A 19,704-nucleotide genomic window follows, 5' to 3' on the forward strand; every position below is an offset into this window, starting at 1 on the left:
CATTTTGCTGCTGAAGCCCATTCGCTTGAAGATTTGATGTTTTGAAATACTTTTCTTCTCACCACCATTGTAGTGACTCGAGTGCTTATTTGAGTCAGCAAAGCCGTTCTGTCAGCTTGAAGCACTCTAGTCGTTCTCTCCTGACCACTTTCATCAAGAGGGCAATTCTAACTGCAGAACTCGATCTCAGTGGACTTTAGATGGTGTTGTGTGTGAAAATCTTCAGATAGCAACGGCTTCTGAAACACTCTTACAAACCAGCCCTGGTCAAGGTCACTGAGAATGCAGGGACTGAGAATGTGAGCTACCTTTTTTGACCTGTATCTACATGAAGTTATGTATTAGCATTGTTCTGCTGCCACATGACTGGCTGATCAGTGACTCTTCACAAACAGCCATCCATTTTCTGTCTAACTAATCCGACATAGGGTTGCCGGGAACCTTGGGCCTATTCCAGGGAATCTGGGGCACAAGGCGGGGAACATACACACTCATACACACTACAGACATTTTAGATTTGCCAATCAGCCTACAACAAATGTCTTTGGACTGGGAGGAAACTGGATGACCTGGAGATGCAGATGTACACAGGATGTACCAAAGCCCCAACCCCAGAGGTGCGAGGCAAACATGTTTACAGCTAAGTCACCATGCCTTCCCACCTTACAGTCCGTTCATGTTTAGGTTATACAGAAAAAAGACGTACCATCTCTTGGTCCACTTTGGACACCATTTCCTCTAACTTCTGGTGTCCCTTTTTCAGGTCTTCCTCTGTCCTCTTGAGAGCATCCAGTTCAGCCTGAGAACGATCCATCTCCTCCTTCATCCTCCATCGCAGCTTATCACTCACCGCAGACACGAGAGACGCACGGATTGTGTCCTCTCCGATGGTGGCATCACGACCGGGACCTGGGTCATGTAAACAGGTTCATTTTGCTAGCTGTCACTCCTGAAGGTTGGACAGCATGCAAAAAATTTTTTTAAAAAAATGCGCGATTTAATACAACTTACCTCCAGCAGTGGTGGAAGTATACTGTGGTGTTCCAGATGTGGCTGGGTATCCAGAAGTAGCAGCAGGGTACGGATAACCCTGAAAACCTCTAAAGGAAACATCAAGAAGTAGCTTGTAGAACAAACGTTTACTCATACAAGCATGAGAAATAAACTTTAAAAGATTTTTTTACCCTGGGTTAGGAGTGTAACTCTGGCCAAATGGAGTGCTTGGTGTATTTGGCAAGAAGGAGGCTACAAGAAAGAAAAAATATCGATGGATAGAAGTGGCAAACACCAAATGCAAATAAATGAAGAAGATTAGCCAGCATTCTTAGGGGCCAAGCACCCAGATTTAGTGAGCTGCACATTCATAGACACTCTCCAGCTGTAGCCTCAGAGAAGCAGAGGCACGAACTTTAGGCAAAGGGCTTCAAGAGTGATTTGCGGTTTCATCATGATGTGTATGTTTTGACTACAGACAGTGGTGAAATTCTCTGACTGTAAGAGTATACAGTAGATCTAGATGAACAAGTGAGCAGCAGGGAGCATTGCTGCTGTAGTTGCTGTGATCTGTTGTGTATGTTTATTTTAGACCGGCATCAACATGATGTGAGCCGAACCTGGTGGATGTAAGAGGTGGTTGTAAGCATGTCATTGCAAATTCTGTCCAGTGGGTACAAATGCCTACAAGCTTGTGTCAGAGCACGACGTCAGATTCTCTAGACCATTGTGGACAAACCATTTTTAGAAAATTCTTTTGAAGATGATGTATGTTAAATTTGGTGATGATTGGAAATCTTTTTTTAGGAGGAGCAGCAAAATTTTATTTTTTGACAAAATCTGCAATGTTAGAAAATTGATGTTACATTGAACACGTCTCAGCCTAAGGGATGTGTTTTGGACACATGGTTCAAAAGTTATGACTGCAAACATACTTCTAAATCATGCACGAATTTGGCCCGATCACCTCATTGATCAGTGTGCCAATCTTTTACCAGATCGTTCTATGGGCTGCTATAGATGCTGGAGGAGGAGGAAGAGAAAGAGGAAAAGAAGAGGAAGAAGGACGAGGAGGAGAAAGAGGAGACGAAGAGGATAAGGAAGAAGGAGGAGGAGGAGAGAGAGAAGAAGACGAATGCCTATGTACCTTTGGTGCTTGGCCCATAATAATAATAATAATAATAATAATAATAATAATAATAATAATAATAAGCTAAAGGGAAGATACAAAATCTGAGTTAAAGTGAGTCATATACTCACAAATTAGATCAGAAAATGCCTCCCTGATTATAAAAATAAAGTACAATAAATTAAAATGGACAAACAAAGTTAAAGTTAAAATACCCTGCATCAAATCAACACTAATAATCTCAACACACCATTAGGTGGACCAGAAGCTTGAAATCCTGGATAAGCTGTCTGTGCGGTGGGCCGCGCAAAAACTGGTGGCTCTTCTCCAAAAACCACAATCATCACCTGGATCAGCCCAAACAAATCTGACTCGGGCTAAAAGAACAGAGGAAAAAAGGACAATTCATCAGTGCCTGAATGAAAGAAAGATTTTAAAACTTGCCAAATGTAAAAAATTAACCGTCTACTTACATGCTTCCATTCGTGCAAATACGGGAGGTAGATTTTTCCATTGGCATCAACATGCTTCCCTGTTTTGATCATCATGGCACTAGTGGGCTTGACAAAGCAGATGGGAGGATTGAATGGATAGGTGTCTAGAAGCCACAAGCAAATAGGAATGTTGTAGACATTTCCTAAAAATAGAAAACAAGCAAAAGTGAAAAACTCTGTACAGCAGAATGATAGTCGTCAAAACATATACCAAGTACAACGAGGACTTTTATAGAAACCACTTATTTATTTTAAATACTATAACTACATCACAGCTTTCAGTGTCGTGGCAGAGTGCTTTAAAACAAGAAAAGCCAGATGTATGCCAGATGTTCACATGCAAGAAAGTACACATTCAAGCATTAATCAAATCCATCGAGCTAATGATCCAATATTGGCTCCGAAGCTGATACTCAGGATCAGATCGGTACATCCTTAAAAGTCTAGCAACACAACGCATATCTATCATTCTCCACATCAAATAAATTAGTAAATAAAATGTTTTAGTGTGTTGGAGTATGTACAATGTATATTCATATTAAAATCAGCCTCTGTGGAATGGCTATATACACAGGATGATATGGACACAAACGAACACGGAGAAGATGCAAGTACGTAATCTTGTGCGTTCATTTAACATGATAAAAGTTTACTAAACTGTAAGGACTACAGGAGCTCATTTATTCATCAGATCGTGTGGACATTTTTGTTCTTCTCACCTTTAAAGCTCACTGGTACGGTTCCTGTAAGACTCAGTAACTCTCTATTGCTGCCATCGTTGAACACTATGAACAGTTGTGTTGTAAGAAAGAAAAGATTAGAAAATAAGCAAATTTAATATATTAATTATAAACCGCTTTTATCTCATGCTGTAAATGCTAGCAAGGTAAGACACTACAGGTGAATAGGGCTGTTTGTAAAGTGACAGATATCACGATCAAGCTTTGCCAGTGGATTACTGAAAATCTGCATTCTTAATATTTTTTTGTGTTTGTATTTAATACATTCTGTTTTTTTTTAAAATAATTCTCTCAAAAGGAGAATAAATAATTCTCTCAAAAGCTTAGATTTAGCGGTCTAATTAATTTAATTAAGATGTAGCTGTCTAATTAATCACACATACGTATGAATAATAATTAAATGAAAAACTTTATTAATTATTTTTTTAATAAAAAAATTTTTTAAACACACAATGTAGTCTAATACTAACACAGGGACTTGGTAGCCTAGTGGTTAAGGCATTGGACTAATGCCCTTCCGGCAGGTGCTACAGAGCTTTGTTTACCAGACACAGGAACAGTTTCTATCCCCTGGCCCCTCATCACACTGATTAAAAACTCACCATAATTATATTCCCTGCTTCATATCTATAAGTACCGCATTAGCAGAACTGTCAGTCATCACATCATTTACAACATTTAGCAGACACCCTTATCCAGAGTGTCTTTAAACAACTGAGCAACTGAGGGTTAAGGGCCTTGCTTAGGGGCCCAGCAGTGGCAGCTTGGTGGACCTGGGGTTCGAACCCATGACCTTCTGATCAGTAGTCCAATGCATTAACCACTGAGTCTGTAGTCCAAAACACTGCTACAAATTGGTAGCCTAGTGGTTAAGGCGTTTGACTAATAATCAGAAAGTCATGAGTTCGCATCCCACTCACGATGCTCAGTTATAAATTGAAATAAAGTGTAAGTCAATCTGGATAATTGTTGTCTGCTAACTACTGTATAAGTATAAAAATAATGACGTCATTCGCCTTGTAATAGACTGTAGGTCAGGAAACAAGCTTTTCTGGTTTAAAGAGTTGAGCGAAGGTGAAAATAAACACAAAATAAACATTTCTCTGTTGAATTTCGAACGTTTAAAACTTCCAACCCCCCCCCCACACACACACACACACACCGTTTCTATTCTATAACATTACTATTATTATTACGTAACAGTGTTCTTGTCCTTCTGTATGTTCACTTTAAACTTACCATAGTTGTCAAACACAGGCTTCAGGTCTTTGTACTGATTCATCACATTAGTGATTTCCCTTATGGTCAGGTCTCTGTATTTGTAATTCTGTACACGGATAAAAACATTAGACTTTTAACAAAACAAAACAAAAACACACACTTCGAAAGAGTTGAATAAATAAACAGGTTTCTACCTTAGACAGCGTTTTCCGCAGAACAATTTCGTTCATAGCCATGTTTCGGCTGATCAGAGATCTGTTTTAACTTCCAACTCGACAACAAATCGAGTCAACAGTTCCGTGTTATTATTCACTTATTTTACTTCCGCTTTGCTATGACAGCGCGCATGCTCACTGACACTCTTCAGAGAGCCCAAAAGCGGAAGTCTTTGTGACTCTTTCCGGTCAGCTGACCAATGATCAACAAGGCGGGTCTAGTCTGTTATGAATCATACTACATACAGGGCTGTCAAGTATCACGCATTGAGACTGACAGTCACGCATTTGGGTCTTTTGTCACGCTCTCCCGTCGCACATCGTATTTCTCATGCTGCAGCTCCCTAAATGTATCAGTCCGCACCGCTGTCTCTATGGAACCGGGCAGGAATCAAGCGCGTCTCCCCCGGAGTTCTTAGTCGAGCCTGACACTTATCAGCCAATCAAAAAATTCAGAAAATAGCACTATTGTATCTGGGGAAGATTTACAACCAATGGAAAAAAAAACATTCATTAGAGAGGGTATTTTCCATGGTCGCACGAAACTTGTTTCTGTCTCTGTAGCCTGTCTCTGGACGGGACATTGTCCTCAGTCATGACCATAAAAATGGCTGTCTTGCCTGTCTTCAAAACTTGAGAGCCCTATGTACTCACTCACTCACCGCTTATCCGAACAACCTCGGGTCACTGGGAGCCAGTGCCTATCTCAGGCGTCATCGGGGATCAAGGCAGGATGCACCCTTGACGGAGTGCCAACCCATCGCAGGGCACAAGCCCTATATATATATATATATATATATATAGACAGACATATATACAGACATATATATATATATACTCTCTATATCGTCTCGCATCGTCTGCATTGTCTCGTATAGTCTGTGTTATCTTATCTTGTATAGTTACAGTTATAGTTATTTACTTTCTTGCTTACCTTTTTATACTATATATATATATATATTATAATATATATATACACACACACGCACATATATATATGTATATATATATATGTGCGTGTGTGTGTGTGTATATATATATTATAAACACACACACACGCACATATATATATGTATATATATATATACATATATATATGTGCGTGTGTGTGTGTGTATATATATATTATAAAATATATAAAGTATAAAAAAGTAAGCAAGAAAGTAAATAAATAGGTTTTTGGAACTTCTTACACTTCTGGTCCTCTGAAACACATCAGAATCAGGTTTACTGGCCGTGTGTTGATGTTGACACACACAAGGAATTTGGTTCCAGCTGTTTGGGACAGACATAAATATAATGTGTCTATAACTATAAATAGAGTACACTGTAACTATACAAGATAAGATAATACAGACTATACGAGACAATGCAGACGATGCGAGACGATATAGATTATGAGTATTAAATATGAATACAGAAGTAGTGTGTGTAACATACTGATGATTTGGTAGCTCAGTGGTTAAGGTGTTGGATTACTGATCAGAAGGTCATGGGTTCAAGGTGCCATTGCTGGGCCCCTAAGCAAGGCCCTTAACCCTCAATTGCTCAGTTGTATAAAGTCACTCTGAATAAGGGTGTCTGCTAAATGCTGTAAATGATGTGATGACTGACAGTTCTGCTAATGTAGTACTTATAGATATGAAGCAGGGAATATAATTATGGTGAGTTGTTAATCAGGGTGATGAGGGGCCAGGGGATAGAAACTGTTCCTGTGTCTTGTAAACAAAGCTCTGTAGCACCTGCCGGAAGGGAGGAGCTGAAAGAGGATGTGTCCAGGGTGTGAAGGGTCAGTAGTGATTTTTCCTGCCCGGTTTCTGGTTCTTGTATTGTACAAGTCCTGGAGAGGGGGTAGGGGGGGCACCAATTATTTTTTTCTGCTGTTTTAACTGTGTTGCAGTCTGTTCCTGTGCTGTTTTGTTGCTGCTCCAAATCAGATGGTGATGGATGTGCACAAGACAGATTCAATGACTGCAGTGTAAAACTGCATCAACAGCTCAGTCATATCAAATACATGCACAGGTCAATATGGAGTATAACTCTGTGAACTTACCAGGTAACTGCCAAAGTCATGAAATAGTACAGGAGGAGTTCATTATATTGCTATATTTGGGAAAGGTCTAAGTTGTAGCACTGTAAAAGGTCAATGAATCCAGACATTAACATTGGCATAAAAAATATTAACACAATTGAAAAACTCTTGAAAACCTATTTTTAGTAGTTTATAATGGTTAATAACAGTAATGTACATTTGTCACTAATACTTAAGTTAGGTTTTTGCAGATGATTATAGACACATCTAGTTGTTTTCTAATAGGGTTCAAATATTTCATACAGAGGTCTGGATATCTTCGATGGAGACTTTGTGGTAATAAGCTGCAGGGACTTCTGCTGATCACGACTGGGAACCCAACTACCTCAAGTCTGCACTGCAAAACCACTAAGTGCTCATATATAACCTTTTTGGTTATATTTGGATTTATCAGGAGATATTCTATTAAGATAGAATGACACTATATCCTGCATCTGACCAGAATAAATAAAGTCTGGAAACCATTAAACCATTATTATTACCTTATTGGGAAAATGTTTAATGCTAAAAATTAATGCTAAAAACAATCAGGATATAATAGAGTAGCTGCTACTCGTTACTATACTTTTTTCACTAATGAATGTGTTATTAATGACCTTTACATCATACCAAGTTATCAATGTAATGTAAATTAAAATGTAGAATAAATAAATAAATGTTATAGCTCAATAACAATATCACAGTAATCCCTATAAGACCACCGATTTTAATGTTTCAGCACTTGAATTGGTAACATCAGCACTTCACTGTCCTTTCTAAACACTCAGATCATTTGAAAGAACAGAAATAAAACAATTCACAATAAGTCAAGGGACTCCAAACCAAATCACACTGTCTCAACCCTGTGCCCTGAGCAGCAATAAAGCACAGTGATGGGCAGAAATATAGTGCTTTAGGCTTTTAAGGTTGCAGTGTGTGTAATTCAGTTGGAGTCTGTCCTCTGTGAAATAAACTAACCTACAGGCACCGTGTAGGATTTCTCCAAAACAGCACAAATAAACACAAAGCAGACAAAATCTTGTTGAATGTTTGGGGTTAGAATCCTTAAGTTTCTTTGTTAATTAAATAGAGATTGACAGATAAATTGGGGGAAAAAAGGATCATGTATGAAATGTGGCCTCTTAAAACACAGTCTTATGTCATGTGCAAATCAATGATGTCCAAGCAGTGTGTTCCCTTATCACTGTACCTTGATCAACAATATGAACTATTGCACTGGAACAGTGAAGTATTTTGCTTCAAGAGAGGTCAGTAAATATGTACATTATATCAATACATGTCATACAAGCTGTATAGTTCTTCCTCACATTAAGTTTGCTAATCTAAACATAATGTTCACAAATCCAAGTACGGTGATGATTCTACATTCTTCCTGTATGTTGTTCAAAAGTCCAAAGCAGATGAGGTGATAGGCAAGGTTATTGTTTCCAGTTCAGAGTAGATAGCGTTTTAGTAGGGATAACATATTTTAGTGTGGCAGTCCTTAACACAACCCAAGCAAACCCAGTGTTGAGACTAGTCTTTGAGGTAAATTTTCTCCAGTGGAGGCCAGTGTCAGAGATGTCCCTCAGCAAACAAATGTGGAGAACCAATCCACTTGTGCCAATGTTAAGGGTTTTCTTTTATACAGTCTGTCCCAATCTCTAACATCCGTGGAGGCATCACAGTGTTGCTGCAGTGCAGCTGCTCCAAAAGTCTCTTCCATTTGTTGCATGCAGCCTGAGAAATGAGAGGAACACAGATACCTTGACATCAGCAACATTTATCTTCTTATTACTTCACTTATTCACTTGCCAGTAAACTATACGCCCCGTGACACACAGAGATATAGATATACAGTATAAACAATGATGTAATTCATGTGATTGTATTCACGGTGGATGGCATTCATAATGCAAAAGGAATTTTATGACATTTAACAATTTAAGGGCACTTGCCTGGTCATGACACAACACAGCGGCAGTTCATGCAGTCCTGGCCATTGTCATCTGGAGGGTTTAGCTTTCTGAGCTTGTGCTGCCTGATTTCACGTACCAGTGTGTAGAATGCATCCTCCACACCCTGCACAGAAAAAGTATTAGCATTAAAGCGCTCTGATGTTGTTGACAATAATCTGTTGACAAAAAATAATAATTATTTTTTGGTTTATAAATGCTGCCTCAAAGTTGTGAGGTCATGCTGTTGTATTGTATATCCAGTAAAACCACTTCAGAAACGTTCCTGACCTGTCTTGTCTTGGCCGATGTTTCAATATAAGGAATGCCATAACTGCGAGCCAGTTCCTGGGCTTGTCTTGTGTCCACTGTACGGGCTGGTAGGTCACATTTATTACCCACAAGCACCATGGGCACATCATCTGAATCTTTTACCCTTTTAATCTGTTCCCTGTGAAGGAGATCAGATTAATCAGGATAGGATCTGAACGTCTGATCCTGAAGAAATAAAGCGTGGTATACCTGTACTAAACTAACCTGTACTGGTGGATGTCCTCAAAGGATTTGGTGTTGTTGATGGCAAAGACACAGAGGAAGCCCTCTCCTGTCCTCATGTACTGGTCCCTCATGGCACTGTACTCCTCCTGACCAGCTGTGTCCAAAATGTCTAGCAGACATGTCTCTCCATCAATCACTACCTGTTTTCTGTAGGAGTCCTGACAAAGGAAAACAGAACAAAAGATGGAATAAATCCTCCAAATGTATCATAGGAGCTACATTATTGCTTCTGTAAGATAAAAACCAGAAAGGGAAAAAGATCACGGTTGGGTTGTGTCTTACTTCAATAGTAGGGTCATACTCATCAACAAAGTGGTTCTGGATCAGTTGAATTGTGAGCGCACTCTTGCCCACACCACCTGCACCAACCACCACCAGTTTGTACTCGGTCATCTTCACAGCGTTTGTAATAAAACCTGAAAACAGAAAGTGAAAGAGCATGAGTTAGGGTACAAGAATATTACAGAACATAGTCAATTATTATTAGACAACTAATAAAGGCTAGCAGATGTGTACTGTAAAATAATGTTTCATGGGTTAATTAAGCTAACCAACATTTTTTCCCAAACCGTATACAGCTTGCATTAGTTAGCTTGCTCTCTTGGCTTTGAGAGCCAAACCCTGGCCATTATTTGAGCTGAAAAGCTAGCAAGAAAACACATTATTTCACATGAACCGCTCACTGTATCTAAATGAAATACTCCCAAAGAAATACCCTATGCTCAAAATCTGTGAGATCCTAACTAGCACACTAACTGGCCTTTCGGTGTAAAGTGGACACTGGTAATCTTTAATAATCTTGCATAATCTTCTGATGTAGCTTGTTCCTCCCACATTGATTCAGTCCTGAATGTTTTGGTACTTTTGGTAAAGAAAAAACATTTTCTGTGCTTAACCTTCAATAACCTAGGAGAATATATTTTGCCTCTTTCACTTACTCATTGTGTGCCAGAAAAAAATATGCTTATATTTGATTTTTTTTTTTTTTACCCTAACAGGGGTACAGGGGTATTTTCCATCACCTGATTTAACAAGGTCAACACAAGTTTGCCTTATATCATTTCCAGTGAAACAGGAAGTCACTCATTATTGCTTAGGTATTTCTAAATACGAGTGTAAAATACATTTTTGTTATATTCTGTTTTGTTTTGCAGAGGATGCCAATAATTCTTGAGCAGACTACTAGAGAATATACACTCACTCTTGGATGGTCACTTCAAGTCGAAATAACCTGGCGAGTGAAAGCAAACATAGCGAACATCACCTAACTACAATTCAGCATGTTTGTACATGTCAGGTTGAACAATGGGAATTCTCTCCACTTGTGCTGTTATGTTTATTCTGGATAGTGAGAGACTTGGACAGAAGGATGTTAATCGAGTAGACACACAAAAAAAAGGCCACAACCAGACATTTAAGAGCATGGTTTGGGCTGTGTTTCCCTTAAGCTTTATAAAGGTAAGGCGAGAGAGCGTTCAATGTCAGGCTTACTCTAGTCTCAGCCTCAGACCCCTGTGATCTTTTACATTAAAACAAAGTGTTTTGAAATTTTATTTTGAAGCACTTATAGTGGACAAAGGTGATAATCTTGTATGTTTAATGATAGGCTGTGGTAGAAGGTCTGTGGTTGGTCGTTTGCAATATCAGTTAACTGGGAAACTCTGATCTGATCATTACGAGTAATTTATCATGTGTAATGGCTATTAAAACCAAATTACCAATGGCTGAGAATCTTACACCAGAAACCTTTGTCTTTATCAATTCTGGTTACTTCTCTAAGGGGCTTTTTACACCTGGTCACTTCATGCGTTTTCTCTGATCAGATCCGATCGTAAAAAGACCAGGTGTAAATGCCCTCCGAAACGTTTTCGAGACGGATATTCAGGAGGTGGTCTGGGACGCATTTCAGATGAAACTGGACAGGTGAAAATGAATGTGGTTGTCTAAGCCACATACATCAGTGCTATACTCCTCCCAAATGGAAGTACGTCACTCGCAAGTGTTCTTTCCCCCAGGTGTCTCGTTGGGTCTTAAAATGCACTGCTGCCGACAGTAAATGCTGTTTTTTATAGCATAACCGTCGTTTTTTCATCTTCTTTTTGATTGCATTCTGAAAACCGCATACACCAAAGTGTGTTCCATTTCAATTACCCCGGAAATTAGGTAAAATATATTTGCATTTTGGGCGGGAGTAGAAAGATCTGATTCGCCAAGACGCATTTATGTGGCCTAATGTAAACGGAACAGTTCAGATAGCTATCGGATGAGAGAAAACGCATGAAGTGACCAGGTGTAAAAAGGCCCTAATAATAAGGACACAATAGCATGCTGCAGTGAGTTTAAACCTTGCTTTCCCATTAAAAGTGAACACTCTACTTTCCTGCAGCCAACTCTACAGGAAGAGTGCATGGCAACCAGCCACCTTGCCTTTTGTTGCCATGACAAATGAGACAACCTTTTGTGTGGTGACGTACTTGCAGCAAAAAAAAGAAAGCTATTTTGGCAGCTGAGTGAGACTCGGTTAGAATCAGTGACAGGGCTTTCCCTGTCAAACCCTGCCAGTGATCTATTCGTAGCTCATGCTGCCGGAAGAACTGGCTTTGTGGATAGTCTAACTCATTCAACAACTTACAGAAAGTCCTGCTACTGTTTTGCTGATGCAGCAAACATCAGCTATTTGTTTGTTCGAGACAAAGACGCCCTACATGTGATCTACACCAGACAGAACACCTCTTCATTCTATTCATTCCATTTATCAATAACTGGTTAAGATATCAAGTGGTACTTAACACACACAATTGTGTAAGGGGTTTTTTACACCTGGTCACTTCATGCGTTTTCTATGATCAGATAGCTATCTGATCGTAAAAAGACCAGGTGTAAATGCCCTCCGAAACGGTTTCGAGACGGATATAAATCCGATCGCTCAGACCACTTCAGGAGGTGGTCTGGGACACATTTCAGATGAAATTGGACAGGTGTAAATGCATGTGGTTGTTCAAGCCACATACGTCAGTGCTATACTCCTCCCAAACGGAAGCACGTCACTCGTAGGTGTCTCGCGAGTCGTGCATCGCGCCAGAAACAAATAAGTTTTCCCACCTGCGCTGGCTTCTTTCACCAATGTGTCTCGATGGGTCTTAAAATGCACTGCTGCTGCCAGCGAAAATGCAGCAAACAGTAAATGCTGTTTTTTGTAGCAACGGCATACGCCAAAGCATGTTCCATTTCAATTACCCCGGAAATGAGGTAAAATATATTTGCATATTGGGCGGGAGTAGAAAGAACGGATTGATATCTGATTCGCCAAGACGTATTTATGTGGCCTAATGTAAATGGAACAGTTTTAACAAATCAGATAGCTATCGAATCAGAGAAAACACATGAAGTGACCAGGTGCAAAAAGGCCCTGAGTGACTAATTAAAAATACTGTAACTTCATTGCACTTCAAACTTTTGAGACATTGTGCTTAAGCACTGGAATATGAAAGTATACAATGCAAAGCTGTTACAGGAAACAGTAATGACGGGTAAGTGTGAATTTATAGATCTGTTTACTGCCATTTTCGATTAAAGGAAGGATGAAAAGTAACACTTCTTTTAACACTTTATAGTTTTAGCCTGTCTCAGCAGCCTCTCTCTTGAAGTTAATAAGATAAGAGAGACACATCTTGTCATGTTACTGAGAAAACACAAGGACCTGTCCTTAAGGTATGCCCATGCCATCATCCATCCATCTATCTTCTGTAACATTTATCCTACACAGTGTCACAGGGAGCCTGGAGTCTATCCTAGGGGACATCCTGGACAGGGTACCAGTCCATCATGCACACATATCCATTCACACACTATGGGCATTTTAGAGAAGGAAACCTGAGTGCCCAGAGGAAACCCCTAAAACCCCATCAGGTCACCACACCCTCCTCATCTGAGCCCAAGTGTAAAATAAAGGTCACGTGCCGTGTGTAGAAAATCAATCAACACTTAATGACCATTCAACAGTGCTGTGGTTTTTGCATCAGTCACTCGAATTCTCATTTAATCAAACATGATTTGTGAATACTGATTTTTTCAAGGGTGATTTGTGAAGGTCAGTCTAATTTTGACCATCCTTGTTCCTTAAAAAATAATGAATAGTATGGAATTTAACAGTGTTGATATATAATTATATGCCACCACTATACTTCTAAGTCCTTGTCAATAGTGAAAAGCAACCTTTCCATTTTTGATACGAAATTCAGAGCTAAATGTTGACAAAAGAATTTATATCGTGTTGGCATTCAAGATTGTTACCTGATTTACTGCATAAAAAACAACAACAAATAAAACTGTCACAAGGCAATGTAAAGACAAATGTGCACACATCATTACTCGGATTTATAAGGAATAACACAGGCCATGATGCAGGGAAACCACGTCAATTGGCTTCTAATTACTAATTACAATCTATATACGTTATATATGTTATATACGTATATTTAAAACTATACAACATTAACAAAGAAAATAACTTCTGGTAATCGGTCACGTGATAACATCGATGAGAAATAATATATTCGAGTGCATTAATATTTGTCTGTAATTTGAATTATTTGACCAAAAAGGTGAGACTTTTACAGCACTGTAGTATAAATAGTCCTACATTTCTCTGGAACAGTTACACTAGTAATAGCTAGCTGAGAAGACATTACATCAGGATGGGTGTCACTACTCACATTAATGCACTGAGATCACAAACCTACTTTTAGCCAATGAACCCAGACTATGAGCACAGTTGTGCTTTTGCTTAACCAGTGACTGACATTATAAAGTGTACACCTTTTGGCAGAGTGACAAATAATAATAGTATTTTAATAATATATTAAATATATTATCATATATTAATAATAACGATGATGAAGATGATGAAAATAATAATGATGATAATGCTAATAATATTAATAATAATGATGATATTATTATGATGATGATATTATCGAAGTACAGTTCAGTAAGCATTTCCACAGGGTTTATGTCTTTGTTGTTATATTTTCTTACAGTGATGGAAGTTTACAAGCCTAATCCAACAAACTTAGGAACTTACAAACATATAGAACTTAATATAATGTCAAAATGTATAATGGATGAATTAGGAATAAAAATCTCTATGGGTCCACTAAGCATTTATTTTTATTATTATTTCTTATTAATTTTACATTTATTTCACAAATTTATTCAGCCCTGTTGTATCCTAGAAGTGCTATTGTGTTTGTTTGTTTAGAACTGGGCGTTACCCTCGAACAACACAGTTTTGTACAGAAGAGACACTTAGTCAGAAGCAAAAGAGGATGTCCGAGTTTGCACTGCAATTTAAACGCCACATGCGTTGTTTTTTGGTGTTTTATTGTCCTAAAACAGGCTGTAGATGCTGTAAGCCACCTCCTTGTGTTGATGTCTGTTAGCCTGCAGCAATGATGTGCGCGAGGCCGCAGTGAATGACATCACTCTGTATTGATCTCTCAGTGAGTCTGAGTAAATAAACACTGCAGCCACATCTGGAAAATACCGCTCGAGATTGATCAAAATACTACATATTAAATCATATATTCAAAATTTAAACAACATGAGCCCTTGATCTAAGAGCTAAAGTACAGTGTATTAGACCCAAACCTCGTATTAATAAGTAAAACGGTCATGAACGTAGCAGAGAAGCTAAATATTATGGATCAACACCGCAGCTAATGCTAATGCTACTACGGTTTAAGGCTCTGAACCATGAATTCAAACAGGATACAGAGCTTGTTAGTCTGTCAGCACTGATTTAGTCCTTTGTTTTTCTTTTCAGTCATCACAAAACCCGTTCAGTTAAAAACAAAATACAAGATTTATTCCGTTAAATGTAAATATAACGAATGAAACATAATATATTGTCTAAAATGCACTACTTACACAACACCAGTCCTGGCTTGTTGTTGAGGTCGACACAGCGAGATGGTTTCTTTTCGGTTTCGAGTCCACAGCTGTAAAGAATACAATTCACAAACTAGGTCTTTGTTTATCACTAATATATAAAAGATATTCAGCGTTTCAAATGATGCGAACCGCTGTTCAATTGCTCTCTTAATGCTGCACTACAGCGCGCTGCCGCCCAGGTTCGAATCTACCGTTAACATACAGAGGTTGCCAGATTGGACGTTAAGCTTTATGGCTTGAAAAACATGCTTTTTTTTATGAGGGTGAGCTTAGCTGCTGGACGTACTGAGTTTCCAATAGCTGTCAAACAAAATCAGATCATTTAAAAAAATCATAATAATATTACGTCCACTGAGCCGAGGCCGACTCTAAGAATCCTGAAACATCTCCAGTTAGACTCTGTGATACTAAGGAGATCTGAAGTCCATGATCCTTACACCAATACAACATTTGTTTGACTGTACTGTATATTACAATCACACCCCCCCAGTGTCACCCATATAAGGATGGGTCCCCTTTGAGTCCGGTTCCTCTCAAGGTTTCTTCCTTTACCAATTTAAGGGAGTTTTTCCTTGCCACTGCTGCCTGAGTCACCTCAGACTTGCTCATAGGGGATAAATACATACAGATTGTGAACTATATATATCTAATAATAATCTTGAATTTTTATTCTGTTCATTCTTTTTCTTTTATTATTCCTTATTTCTTTTATTATTCCTTATGTTTACCTTCTGCTCTATGTTTATGTTCTGTAAAGCTGCTGTGAGAGCATGTCTATTGTAAAAAGCGCTATACAAATAAACTTGAATTGAATTGAATAAGTTCTGTTGCTGCCTCACAGAACAGAGTTGCATGTAGTTTCATTTACATTTCCAGCAGTCACCCTCATTCACTTACATTTTTGTCTCATTGTACACAACTGAGTATTAAGGGCCTTGCTCAGGGGCCCAGGAGTGGCATCCTGGTGGACATGGGAACCAACCTCACAATCTTCTGATTAGTAGTCCAGCACCTTACATTTACATTTACATTTACATTTACAGCATTTGGCAGAACACCTTAACAAATAGGCTACCACATCCCCAATATTTCACATGTTCTCCTGATGATCCTACACAACATTATGTTGAACCTGGAAAACCTTGAAACACAAAGAGAACTTGTTAACTCAAACTTAAATCGAACCCCGAACCCCAGACGTGTTATGCACTAAGCCACCGTACAGTACACCCCACCCATAGTATATTACATTAGACAGTGACAAGTGCTAAGACAATAACCTTTCCACTTTTGCAATTGTTAATTAGGCTAACATTAAATGAGGTGAATCCTCAGAGTGACATTTTCCTTCACAACTGTGACTATTAACAAGTTCACACACAAAAAGACATGTGAGATTCAGCTACAGAAAAAGAACAGAGCCCAATACATCTGCACTATTTTAGTTATGTGTATCTATAAATACCTTGCTGTACATTCTGCCTAATATTTCACATTCATATCTATATACATATATTTAGTGGACTTGTTTATTCAGCTTGCACATTTTTTAATGCCATAACCATATATCCTTCTACTTGTTGTTCCTTTACAACAGTGTCTGCACATTTTTTTGAATGCCATAGCCTTATAACCGTTTACTTGTCATTTTCAACAATGTCCACACATCTCTGCACTGCTATAGCCTTTATTTTTATTCACTGTACATATGTTTACATATCTATCTATCTATCTATCTATCTATCTATCTATCTATCTATCTATCTATCTATCTATCTATCTATCTATATATTATATATATATATATATATATATATATATATATATATATATATATATATATATATATATATATATTACATGCTGTACATGTTTACATATATATCTATATATTACATGCTGTACATATGTTTACATATATACCTATTTACATATATACCTATATATATATTTCTTGCTGTACATGTGTCTATCTATCTATCTATCTATCTATCTATCTATCTATCTATCTATCTATCTATCTATCTATCTATCTATCTATCTATCTATCTATCTATCTATCTATCTATCTATCTATCTATCTAATCATCTAGATTGAAAATAGCAGCCTGGGAGTGTTGCCAAAATGACTGCAGAGTGGACAGACCTTGACAGTATTCAGGACTTTTCTGTGACATCCATCATCGATTTATGGTCTGCAGTATTGTTAGCTCTGACTGCATTCCCCTTGACTAGTGTAGTTCCTGGGCAAGAATGGCAGCTAAATACAAAATGAGACATTAGGGATTACATGGCTTTCTTGGTGGTAAAATAGTGGATCAAACTTGAACAAATTTTTTGCCCAGGTACCATGATAGCTGATACGTTCCAGACAAACCTCTCCTACATACACAGGTACGTGTGTTATGTGGGAAAGTGACGTTCACTAATCCTGCATACACCTGGGTTCAGTTGTTGGCAAGACTTTCTGAACCACACTGTTTAGTGGTGAAGTGCAAAGTTCCTGAGCTGTCTTTTTCTGCTATGTACATTACACAGTGTAATGGGGAAAAAAGGACGTAGGACACTCACACTTGCAATACACTAGCAATCAAAGCACACAGAAACAATAGGGCCTAATATTAATCAACACAAATCTGATAGCTATGTGTAAATATTTACTGTTTCAGTATACCAGTAAGCTGTATCTGTGCCTAGATGATTTGACTAATTTATTGAAGTACGTATGAAAACAAGAAAAATAACTCTTAATAACCCATATTAACCTTCCCAAGGCTATAGAAATAAAATCCAGGGTGTAAGATAACCAATCTGGCAACCCTTACTCTATTGCTGCAGCCCACGCCCAAACTCAAACACTCAGAGCTGCAGCTCTTCTGGCCTTCACTAATGTTCAATGTGAAACCATTCTAGCATTAAATAATCTTTTCATTTCATTTTATTTTACTTCCAAACAGCCTTTAAAAGCCATATATAGAGTCAGACATAAGTGTTATTTAGTTATGTACTGGCTGTGTTGAACACTGCTTGCTCTGAATTCAGAGGAGTTTTTCTGCTCTTAAAGTCAATTTTATAATGTAGATGCTTTACCAGGTACTGTAAATAATGATAATACATAGAATGCAAATATAAACAGTTATATATTGAATAAATATGCATAATGCATAAAGAGAAAATCTATATATTTTATATATATCCATATAAAACACTGCAGTGCTGTAAAAAAATTATTGTGAAAAATGTATTTCATCTGTACATGTGTGAATAATGCTTTATTATGTTTTTAATTGTTCATAACAACCCATATGCATGGTACAAAGACCTCCAGCAGAGTGCAGTAGTGCACATATTATAACAAGGCAGGAACCTACTCACTTTTGAACCACAGTAGATTCACAGTTCTTATTGGGCCAGTGTATGTATAATAATAATAATAATAATAATAATAATAATAATAATAATAATAATAATAATAATAATAATAATAATAATAAGATGATGATGATGATGATGATGATGAATTTCTCAAAATCAAGGTAACTTCTCCACAGCCAACAGCAAGCAAGAAGCAAACAACAAATAATCATTACATTACAAATTTTTTCATGGAGCTAAATCACACCACTTAGTGCCATCACAAATTGTGTATAAACACATGAGAGATCCAGCTTCAGAAAAAGACCAGAACCCGATCATCTGAAAATAACAGCCTGTGAGTGCTGCCAAGAAGACTGTGGAGTGGACGGTGTTTGACATTAATCATGACTATTCTAAGATGTCAGGGGAGAATCAGTGGTCTGCAGTATTGTTAGATCTGGCTGCACATCCCTTGACTAGTAGGCAACTAATATGCTAATAGTATTGCATGACTTACATGGTGGTAGAAATGGATCATGGGTAATTTGCCAAACCTTACCACACTGTCCTGTAGAAAAGTACTATGACTATGACTACGAATCTTCTTGCCCAGGTACCACGAGAGCTGATACGCTCCAGAGAAATTCCTTCTGCTTTCACCTATGTGTGTTATGTTGAAAGTAACTCATGCATGTGTGAATGCTGCCCTGTTCATACACTGGTGTCCCATTCAGGGTGAATTCCTGCCTCACATCCTGTGTTAATGTGATAGCACCTGGATCTACCATGACTCTGTCTGGGATAAAACCTTTACGGAAAATAAATGAATTAATATTATGCTATAAAATCATATAAATTTTAAGTATTTCACCTGACAACATTACAAAACGTTTTTGAATTGTGAAGCTCAGGGATAAAGCTCATTAACCACATGGTAATGTTAGCTGAATCTGGAGGTTGTGATTTCTGAGCTGAAAGAGAGAGAGAGAGAAAGAAAGAGAGAGAGACAGAGAGAGAGA

The 19,704-nt window shown here is 38.0% G+C and overlaps 2 protein-coding genes across 3 annotated transcripts in view; both read right to left on the reverse strand.

Moving 5' to 3' along the window:
• Positions 1 to 5,075, reverse strand: part of tsg101b (tumor susceptibility 101b) — a 12,594-nt gene extending 7,519 nt beyond the window's left edge. The window contains exons 1-8 of one of the 2 annotated variants that reach the window (XR_003439171.2): positions 4,772 to 5,075; positions 4,596 to 4,683; positions 3,336 to 3,401; positions 2,596 to 2,759; positions 2,373 to 2,499; positions 1,185 to 1,245; positions 1,012 to 1,100; positions 707 to 909 (exon numbers count right to left, since the gene is read on the reverse strand). Coding sequence is in view for 1 of the 2 variants with exons in the window: in XM_027137114.2 (XP_026992915.1) it covers positions 707 to 909; positions 1,012 to 1,100; positions 1,185 to 1,245; positions 2,373 to 2,499; positions 2,596 to 2,759; positions 3,336 to 3,401; positions 4,596 to 4,683; positions 4,772 to 4,813 (840 nt within the window). In the remaining variant the exon portion in view is untranslated. The remainder of the gene's footprint in view (positions 1 to 706; positions 910 to 1,011; positions 1,101 to 1,184; positions 1,246 to 2,372; positions 2,500 to 2,595; positions 2,760 to 3,335; positions 3,402 to 4,595; positions 4,684 to 4,771) is intronic. The other variant, XM_027137114.2, reaches the window with a different exon arrangement.
• Positions 5,076 to 7,553: 2,478 nt separating this feature from the next.
• Positions 7,554 to 15,534, reverse strand: hrasb (HRas proto-oncogene, GTPase b). The gene is made up of 6 exons (XM_027137162.2): positions 15,305 to 15,534; positions 9,659 to 9,792; positions 9,356 to 9,534; positions 9,110 to 9,269; positions 8,822 to 8,945; positions 7,554 to 8,603 (listed from the first exon to the last, which is right to left on the reverse strand). The coding sequence occupies exons 2-5, from the start codon at positions 9,767 to 9,769 to the stop codon at positions 8,826 to 8,828; spliced, it is 570 nt and encodes a 189-aa protein (XP_026992963.1). The 5' UTR covers positions 9,770 to 9,792; positions 15,305 to 15,534; the 3' UTR covers positions 7,554 to 8,603; positions 8,822 to 8,825.
• Between the last annotated feature and the right edge of the window lie 4,170 nt (positions 15,535 to 19,704).

This window comes from Tachysurus fulvidraco, chromosome 1 (assembly GCF_022655615.1).
Source record: "Tachysurus fulvidraco isolate hzauxx_2018 chromosome 1, HZAU_PFXX_2.0, whole genome shotgun sequence".
NCBI classification, from domain to species: domain Eukaryota; kingdom Metazoa; phylum Chordata; class Actinopteri; order Siluriformes; family Bagridae; genus Tachysurus; species Tachysurus fulvidraco.

Coding starts and splice junctions, on each gene's coding strand:
- hrasb (XM_027137162.2), bottom strand. CDS start 9,769: ATGACCGAGTACAAACTGGTGGTGGTTGGTGCAGGTGGTGTGGGCAAG. Junction 9,535..9,658: donor AGTATGACCCTACTATTGAA/GTAAGACACAAC, acceptor TTCCTTTGTCAG/GACTCCTACAGAAAACAGGT. Junction 8,946..9,109: donor CATCGGCCAAGACAAGACAG/GTCAGGAACGTT, acceptor TTTTCTGTGCAG/GGTGTGGAGGATGCATTCTA.